General features: G+C 40.5%; 1 protein-coding gene across 1 annotated transcript in view; it reads left to right on the forward strand.

The window, feature by feature from the left end:
• The first annotated feature begins 3449 nt into the window (after positions 1 to 3449).
• The window catches only part of LOC139297061 (extracellular serine/threonine protein kinase FAM20C-like), a 31561-nt gene continuing 25343 nt past the window's right edge, over positions 3450 to 9667 (forward strand). Inside the window, exons 1-7 of the mRNA XM_070919647.1 lie at positions 3450 to 3964; positions 4881 to 5056; positions 6957 to 7035; positions 7388 to 7480; positions 7667 to 7782; positions 7976 to 8156; positions 8658 to 8767. Of these exons, the coding sequence (XP_070775748.1) occupies positions 3450 to 3964; positions 4881 to 5056; positions 6957 to 7035; positions 7388 to 7480; positions 7667 to 7782; positions 7976 to 8156; positions 8658 to 8767 (1270 nt within the window). The remainder of the gene's footprint in view (positions 3965 to 4880; positions 5057 to 6956; positions 7036 to 7387; positions 7481 to 7666; positions 7783 to 7975; positions 8157 to 8657; positions 8768 to 9667) is intronic.

Raw genomic sequence — 9667 nt, forward strand, 5'->3', positions numbered from 1 at the left:
TTAATCCCTCTCTGTAGCTACCTACCAGCATATGCCCCATATAATTACAAAAACGTTCAAACTTACATCTTCTCTTTTTCACCCTGTTTCAACATTTTTTTCATGTCACGTATCTCTGTTATGCCCTTTAACATAACTCTTTTGCTGGACAGCTGACATCCATTGAGATGTGTGTCCTAATCTTTGAATTTGAAACCTGTGCACCCACTGAGACATCTCTGGCAGCTAAAATAAACCACAGCCATTATATCTTTATGTGTTCTCTTTAGTCACAGAGCGTCGTATTTGTTTTTGATTGTCACTCATTAAGAGAGACTCATCTTTATAGAGAATAAACACACACATTCAAAAATCTCCTTCCTTCAGTCTCCAACACTGTGGTTTTCATAATGTTCAATCTGTTTTCTTCATTTGCTTGTAGCTCATGTTGCAATCTAAAACATCCATGTTTTATGAGTGCTGATGAATAATAAATTAATATGACCACCTGCATGAATACAGGAAAAATGTGTGCCCTAAATCTGTTCAATGCATTCTATTAAGCTGATAGAGATGAATCATTTTTTAGGTAGGTGATCCTTTTCTTTGCACAGTTGATGTACACAGACTACAGATGGTCTCATGGGTATGACACGTGCATTTTGTTAAACTCTCTCAGCTTTCACGTGGATTGCGCTGCATGAACACAAACACACACACACACACACACACACAAAGCAAAGATACACACACACACAGACTTTAAAGAGCCATACTTCACAGAAACAGTGTATCCTGCGGGACTCTCCATGAGGTCTGAGGTGCCTGAATCAAAGTCTCAGCGCAAACACACACTCAGAATATGAAACATCTGTCTTGTGACTGTCTGGTTATGAAGTCTACTCTGTTGAAGCCTCTAACAGATTGCAGATAATTTACTGTTTATGTACATCCAGTATATTTACACATTCATTTTTTCAATAACACACTGACTAATGCTTCCTCTCTATTTTTATTTCTCTTGCAGTAGTGTTAGATCTACAGGAAACTGTATCAAAGCCAAAATGTTGTAAAGCATTTACTTGACCAAACCAAAACTTTGAGTCACTTTTTGGGGAAATTAGGCCTCGTCCAGACTTCTTAATCATTGGCCAAGTTTTTAATTTTTCTCAAAAAGAGACTTAAACTCTTTATTCTACAGCCAAGGCCCAAATAAAAACAAACCAAATACTGTTATTACAATATTTTGTGTGGTGAATTTCTGTGTTATTTCTGTGTAGACACTGGATCTCTGCTCTGATTAGCTTTCTCTTGGGGCAATATGGTTTGAGCCACTTCAAGGAGGGTGTTTCCAACAACTATTTTAACTTTATAGGTACAGTACCTCATACAATAATAATAATAATAATAATAATAATGATAATAATAACAAACTTTATTTATATAGCACCTTTCAAAGCACAGTTACAAAGTGCTGTACAATAAAAACAAAACATTAAACACAAAGCAACATAAAGTAAAAGCCATAAAAATGAACACAACAGTAGAATGAACTAAAATGTTGTGTAGGTCGTAACATAATGGTAACATAAATAAAATCAATGGAAGACAATTTTAAAAAGGTGAGTTTTTAAAGTGTAGAGTGTTTTAAAAGAGGAGTTCGCCACCCTGATTTCCACTGGCTGGTCAATCCAAAGTCTGGGAGCCCTGACTGCAAACGCTCTATCACCTTTGTGAATTAATCTGGATCTTGGAACAACAAGGAGCGAAGCATCTGTGGATCTCAGGGGGCGGGAAGGGTCAGGCCTCTCAGGGCTTAGTAAGTGATCAGTAATATCTTAAAATCAATTCTAAAAGCAGCTGGTAGCCAGTGTAAGGAAGCCAGGATCTGTGAAATGTGCTAATTTTTCCTAAAAATCCTGGCAGTAGAGTTTTGGATGAGCTGAAGGCGGGAGAGAGATTTTTTACAGATGCCAGGAATTGCAGTCGTCTAAAGGCATGGATGATAGTTTCCAGATTGGGAAAGAGAGAAATGGTGTGATCCTAGAAATGTTTCTGAGGTGATGAAAACAGGATTGACCCAGTGATTTAACATATTTGTCTAAGCTGAGGTTTTGATCAAAAATGACCACTAAGATTTCTGAAATGTTGCGTTATTGAATGCAACCCAGACTGTTTGATATTACAGTGTTAGCACTATCTTGATCTATGATCAGTGTCTCAGTCTTATTACCGTTCAGCTGGAGGAAATTTTGAGACAGGTTGACCTGAGTATCGTCTGCATAAAAATGGAAACTGATATTATGACTGCGTATAAGGTGGCCCAGGGGGAGCATGTAAACAGAGAAGAGGATTGGACCCAGCACCGAACCTTGGGGTACCCCACAGTACCCTACAAGCTGCAGATTGATGCCAATGAAGGTCAGAGATTATGTAACGCCTGTCTCCAGCTCATGAATTTCTCTGCTCAGTCAGTTTTGACAGATGTTTTTGGGGTAACAGATTCTCCATCTCTACATTGTTGTCAGAAGTGCAACAGAAAGTGAAGATTTCAGAAGGACAGGAGTGTGGGAGTGATTTCCTGTCATCAGAAGCAGAACTTCATTCAGAAATTGTTGAATTTAAGGACAGAGTAATACAATTTTTAATAGTAGCCATATTTTAGCCAAGTGTCCACATCAAAGAAACATAATTTTGTCTTAAGATCACCCTGCAACTGTTTAGCATCAAATAAATGTGATGATAGCATTTACATTTAAGTTTTCGTGCTTCAAGCCACACTCTTTTATGACGTGACTTCGGCAGAATAAGATTAAATTCCTGGATCATCAGTGTACAAATTAAGTTGTGGAAGCGACACCCTTAAGTAGAAGTTTGAAATGTCTAACTGATGAATGCACTGACAAAAGGACACACAAAACAAATACACTGCCAGAAAAAGACTGACTGACTAAAAGACAGAGTAAACACATTGATCCGTATCCAGATCACTTTAACCTGGCACCACTCCCTACTTTAGCCTGGTTGCAGAAGTATAGAAAAGTACAAACAACTGGGTAAAGGCTGACTGGATACTGGATAGAGTCCTTCATATTCCACTGGGAAACAACAACAGCAGCAGCAGCAGCGGGACAAAAAGCATTTTAAAAGGAGGAAAGCTGTGTGTAAGTTGCCTTTTGTTTCTCTGCTATGTAAGATGATTTGTACATTGACTTCAGTAAGGTCATATGAGAATAGTAAAAGGTAGGAAGAGTTGACTGATAGTGTTAAAAGCTTCCTTAATGCCTTTATCAAGACCATGTTCATTATGTCGGCAATGGTTTTCTTGATGCTGTTGCTTTAATTTGTTTTTAACGCTGACACCATATGGCTTTTCTCATATTCTCCTAACAAATCTTTTACACTGCATTTTTCTTTCTCCCTTCTTGCCTTCACTTCTCCCGACCCTCTCCCTCCCTCTTCTCCGTAGGATGATGTGGCGTATGCGCTGTCGCTCCAGGACAATCTGTCTGTCCTTGGCCTTCATCACTATTTTCCTCCACCTCCTCCTGGCATTTGTCTCTCTTCCCATTTACCACCAGCCCTGTGACCCCCTGCTGCCACCCAGGACACAGATTCTGAGAGACTTGGCACACACCAACTACACCTCTGTGGGGATCAGTGATCCAGCTGAGCCACCAACTGATATCACACACAGAGATTCTTCCAACAAAGATGCCAAGAAGGATGCCAAAGGTCATGTGCAGACACTTTCTGATGTGTTCTCATTAGTAAAAGAGGGTAAAAATGCCTCAATGAATATGCCAGTCAATGTGGGTCGCTATGGCACCAACCGAGCTGAACTTGTGGAGTCTGGATTGTCAAAGCTGGAGGCGCTGTTTGACCATCCTCTTTACAACATGCCCAGCCTTCCTATCCCGGAGGAGGACTGGCTGTTGAAAGTGAAATCAAAGGTCAAAGCCAGTGAAAAGAGCTCCCAGATGTGGTCAGTATATGATACAGCGAATGTGCAAATTGGAGACAAAAGCCATGTCCCCAAAAGTAGATTGTTGAGTCAATGGTAAAGGTTAGGATGAGGCAAGTAGTGGGAATTAATCTAAGTCTATGTAATGTCCCCAAAAGTGACCTGAGTAATATTACCTAAGTTATATTCTACATCTCGCTACCCGGGACAATACATATACACCCAAAATATATTAGGGAAAAACAGTTAAACACAAAGCTAAAGCAAGTAAAAGCTATAAGCTAAACACTGAATGGACAAATTAATTTGGAATTTTGGTAATATTACACTTTTTCTTTGTTTCTTTGCATATTCCTCTGAAATACAAATACATGCAAGATTTTCAGGGACTGCAGGGAGCAAACATGATCTCCTGTTGTCAAGGATGTTTTATGCTCGTCACAATTCTGCAGCTATAGGTTTCTGCAGGGACGTACAGACCTACTGTATGTTGTCAGTTAATGTATGTCTTCAGGCTACACAGCCTTTGCAGACACAAGAAATGTGAGCGACCTCCTCAGAATACTTGTATTTTTCCGTTGCATCTTTCCACTGGAATTCCCTTCCTGATCCACAATCTAAGATGACATCTTCAAATGACCAACAGTCCAAAACCCAGAGATTCAGTTTTCAATCATATAAAAAGCAGCAGATTGTCACTTTAGAAAGCTATTTTTCTTGACTTAATAAATTATCAAAATTGTTGCAGAGTACTTTTTTGTTGATCAATGAATTTGTTAATTGTCTAAGCACTTGTTTTGTATGTAATTTTCTTAGTAATGCTGCTGGACAAATCATTAATCAGTAATCTCTGTATCACAAAGTGAATCTGAGAGAATAACATCATTCCCCCCTCAACCTCCCACCCCATCACTCACTAACCTCCTTCTCTTTCCAGGGTGAGCGCTAGCCAGGAAGGCTACGAGGACGTCCAGTGGAACAGCAGCAGTAACAGCCATCCTCCTTGGCTGCGCTTCCACCTGGGCATCTCCCGCTGGCAGCTGTACCCGCATCGTGACCCCAACATGGAGCCGCTGACCCAGCAGCTCGCCACGCACCGCATCGTCAGTGCAGGTGTGACATACATATTCTGCCCTGTGTTTTCAGCTGGGTGACATATGTCTGTACAAAGTTTCCTGTTTGTATTTGTTCAACAGTTTTACTCCACCACAGTATGATCAGAGCAGAGCACAGAGCCTGATACTGTTACACCAACAACATCACATGCATGACAGAGGAAGTGTCAGAATAGAGCAAAGACAAGATGTTTTTCAGGTTGAGGACACTAGCATCTGAGTCAGTTTATAAGATGACTCAGTGAACCTCTTGAATAGATAAGTGTGTGAAAGGACTGTTGTCGGCACAAGAGCACCATTGTGTCTTGAAAAGTACATCTATCAGAACCGAAACTAATTTATTCCCAGACCCAAACCTGTTGTGGAAAAGATGGGTGGGCTTCAGGGAGGGAGAGGGCAGGTGAATGGGAGGGTTGTTGTGATTGTGTGACACCTGAGGTTTACTTTCAAATGTAGATTCACTTTGAAGTTCTCCTGAAATGAAAGCTACTGTGAAGCTTTGAAGGGCCTTGGAGGCTCAGCAGAGGATGGACGTGAATACATGAGTCACTGAACATGTAGCAAACATCTTAGTGTCAATCAATCATGCATGTGGTGCCTCTTGGTGCGTTTTGGTTTGTGAGGACTGACCTCTGACAGTCTACTGTTGTTGTGAAGACATTTTGGTTTGGGAGGACATTCTGCCTGGGCCTCATTGTGAACATTTTAATTGGAGGTTTACTGGTTAGAATTTGGGTTATGAAATTGGTAAATGTCAATAAACTGACAGAAACATCAGCTAAATCTTGTAGACTTTCCATGTTGTTTTGCACAGGGTGTAGTCTTGGCCTCTTTTCTAACCCACCAACAAGAAAATCGTATTGTCAGACCCCCTCTAATATCCCAGCCCCTCACCCATTCAATAGCAATATCTGTCGAAAGTTTGCTAACTTTAGTTAACATTTTAGCTATTGGTCATACCAGACCGGCTGGGGCAGAAAAACCCTGAGTGAATTAACTTGAGCAAGGATGTGTTTTATTGTTTCTGAATTCAACTTTTAATTTGTAAGAGAAAGAATGTGCGATTTCATTTTTCAAAATTGACATAGCTTTGCTTTAAAAAGCAATGACATAAATATAACTGTACAGTTTGAAAGCACAAGGCCTCATATTCTATCTGTGTAAATAATTTGGATATTCCAATTTCACTGTAACAACAGTTGCTTTTTGGCAACAGGAGTAGATACAAAACAGTGGAATAAAATGTAATTTCTTTAACCATATGTCACTATTACAGAAAAGACCAGGTTTGTGACTCTAACAGCCCAGTGTGACAATGAATATAATCAAAGTGCACAAGGACAGTAACCATGTGCTCAAAAAAAGGGGTGCTTGTTAAGGAGTTGTGGTTTGGTCTAAATAACTTCTTGACTCCTGAGATATAAAGATATAGAAAGAAGTCCAAAAAAGGAGAACAATAAAAACAACATTTATAGGAAAAAAAATGATGAAGATATATTCAAATTGTGATATTATCATTGTACATATTAGAAAAGATATAAATGGATATGATGCACAGAAACATTAAGAATAAATCCTTATTGGACCACACACAGCTGATAAAATCACGTTATATAGTGAAGGCTGGGTAACACTCACGGGAATTTATGCCAGTAATACAATGTCCTGCCAAATACAGCAAAAGCCATGTGTGTATGTGTGTGTCAGAGAGATGACACGGTGGTGTGTCTCCACAAACTGATTGAACAGTGTTATATCTTGGAGGTGACGCACATATTTTTTCAGTTATGTGTGCCCCATTAATGGCCAATGTGTTAGGCCACAGCATGGTGTGTTGCATGTGTGTGTGTTTGCACACTGTGTGCTTTGTTGCCATGGAAACATTCTCTGTTTTTCAGTGCAGAAGTCTGGGGGGACGCAACTGAAGCTGGTGATGTCATTTCCCAACTACGGACAAGCCATGTTCAAACCCATGAAGTGAGTCGCAAATGGCAAATCCAACACATTGCTCATATTACAGGGAATGTATAAAATTCAAGAAAGATTAAATCCTTTCAGTTGTCTTAAAATGAATCCAATAAACCGTGAGGGGAAAGTGTTGATGAAGCAGGGGCGGGAGGGGGGGGTGTAATTAGAGTAAATATTAGGAAGGACGGTGTCTAACATTTCATAACCTCAAGTGTTAGTAGATTTTATGGTGAACAGAAACTTCCACATCCCTTGTGTGCTTGTTCAAAGCAAGTGATCAAATAAAAGAGGCTTTACTTGATGTATATATGAAGTTAATGAGTGTATTATGTGCTGTTATGACTTTGCCTCTCCCTGGCAGGCAGGAGAGAGACGAAGAAACCAACTATAACCTCTACTACTTCTCAGACTTTGAGAGACACAATGCAGAAATCGCAGCTTTTCACCTGGACAGGTACCAAACTACAACGTCACACTGCTTGTGTTTGCACAGCGAGTGAAATGGTGGATGACATGGCCACATAATGAATACATGTTACGTAACACAGAATTGTACTTTCTTCTTTCCTCCCTTTGCCTCTCTTTGTCCGTCCCACTGGTCTGTGTCCTCATCTCGTACTTTCTTTCACTCTCTCTGCAGGATTTTGGGTTACAGGAGAATCCCTCCAGTGGTGGGGAGGCTGGTGGATGTGGTCAAGGAGATCAAAGACGTCTCTACCGACCGCAAGCTGGCCCGAACCTTTTTTACCTCCCCCGGTACCGCTCACGCACTCCTCCATTATTCATTTATCCTGCTTAAAATGCCCTTGTGTGTCAACTGATTATGAATCTCTTTGAATGTATTTCCTTTCTTCTAATTCTCTCTGGCTACAGAAACCCACAACCTCTTTTATCCCAATTTTTCATTGGTATTTTTCTCTCCTCTCTGTGCTCATCTGGCTCCCCCTAGTGGGTAATGTGTGTCTCTATGGCCAGTGCTCCTACTACTGTTCAACAGAGCACGCTGTGTGTGGCCGCCCCAGAGACCTTGAGGCCTCGCTGGCCGTCATGCTGCCAGATCTCTCCCTGGCGTCTCGCAGGACCTGGAGATCCCCCTGGAGACGTTCCTACAGCCGCAGCAAGCTGGCAAAGTTAGTGGGTAAAGGGGTCTTTAATCATAGAGGCACCAATGTGCTGGATGACATGAAGTGATGCAACACATCACCTCAACACGCCACCAAATCTGAAAGTCTCTATATGAGATCATAATAATGAAGAAGGCTGTTAAATGTTTTTTAATCATCCTAATTTTGTTTTTCACACAGGGTTTAATCTTTTTTTCATTTAGGCTACAGCGGTTGTGATGCATTTTAATATGAAATGAATCATCATTAATTAATGTCATACCAGATGAAATTTGCAATACCGGCAGAGTTACTGAACACAAACAAAACTTAAGTAATTGGCAGCTTCTACTAGCATCTGCACTGCATGGCTGGATTTTAAACAAAACTTAAGATTGTTAGAATGATGTTTTGAAAAACATCAGCAATAAGAAATAGTGAGAGACAGAGGCTACCAGTCATACCAACCACAGGTGCTTTTGTTTAAGGTGATTATGCCAAAGGGTGAATGATGTCTGTCTGTTCCAGGTGGGAATCAGAACCAGACTACTGCTCGATGGTGAAGAAGACCCTGCCATACAACAAAGGCACAAGACTGGTGGACTTCATAGATATGGTCATACTGGACTTCTTGATGAGTAGGTGTACACTGTGTACATTGTGTGTTAAGAGGCCAGAAACCGATGTCAAAGTTAGTTAATGGGGTAGCTGTTGGTCAGCTGGTCACACAGCAGAAGAGTCTAGCACACGTTTGGCTTCATTCTCAAACCTTTTCAACGTTTTTTCACAGTAGACATTTTAGACATGCTGGAAAACCACAGGTGCAATTAACCTTAATTATATCTGCTTTCTATTTAGGTTTTGCAATTTCCAGGAGTAGAGGCCCTGTGCTTTTGCTATAACAAGTCAAACATGTCTGCTGTGAGAAGGAGAGGTCTATAAAGTTGAACACTTATAATTAAGATATGGTGTTGAATTTAACGCCAAAATGTTGATGTGTCCACCTCGACCTTTGAAGAATTTAATAATTAATATTGGAATTACTGGAATGATCTGCCGTGATTTCTTGTTAGCCAGCGCTTTCTGTGGTTTACTGGAGTCTTGACGAGATATGTCGGATGGAAAAAAAATAAATGTTAAGAACAGTATTTTATAAGCTGGCATACTTGACCTTCACCGGCAGACCGACCAGCTCCGCAACACAAGTTACTGTGCGTTACCGTGGCAACCAGCCGTCGCCTTGGTTGCGCTGACAACTTGTTCACAGCCAGGTAAGGAAGTCACACAAGTTAGTTTTGTTCCTTTTTTTTTGTCGTTAGCTAGTTAGTTGTTTTTACTTACTTTCTGCTTTCTAATTCTGCTGGTGTCTGAACTATTGAGAACAGGCGTTAACATCAGTATAACGTTAGAACAACGTCTTTGTTTTATTGCTACTAACGTTAACTCGAGTTGACTTTAGCTGTTAACAACGCGGTTAACGTAACTAGCTGACGTTAGTTAGCAAAACGTGCTTGCTACTTTATGCATATTGTAATGGA

This window comes from Enoplosus armatus, chromosome 2, assembly GCF_043641665.1.
Source record: "Enoplosus armatus isolate fEnoArm2 chromosome 2, fEnoArm2.hap1, whole genome shotgun sequence".
Taxonomy (NCBI): domain Eukaryota; kingdom Metazoa; phylum Chordata; class Actinopteri; order Centrarchiformes; family Enoplosidae; genus Enoplosus; species Enoplosus armatus.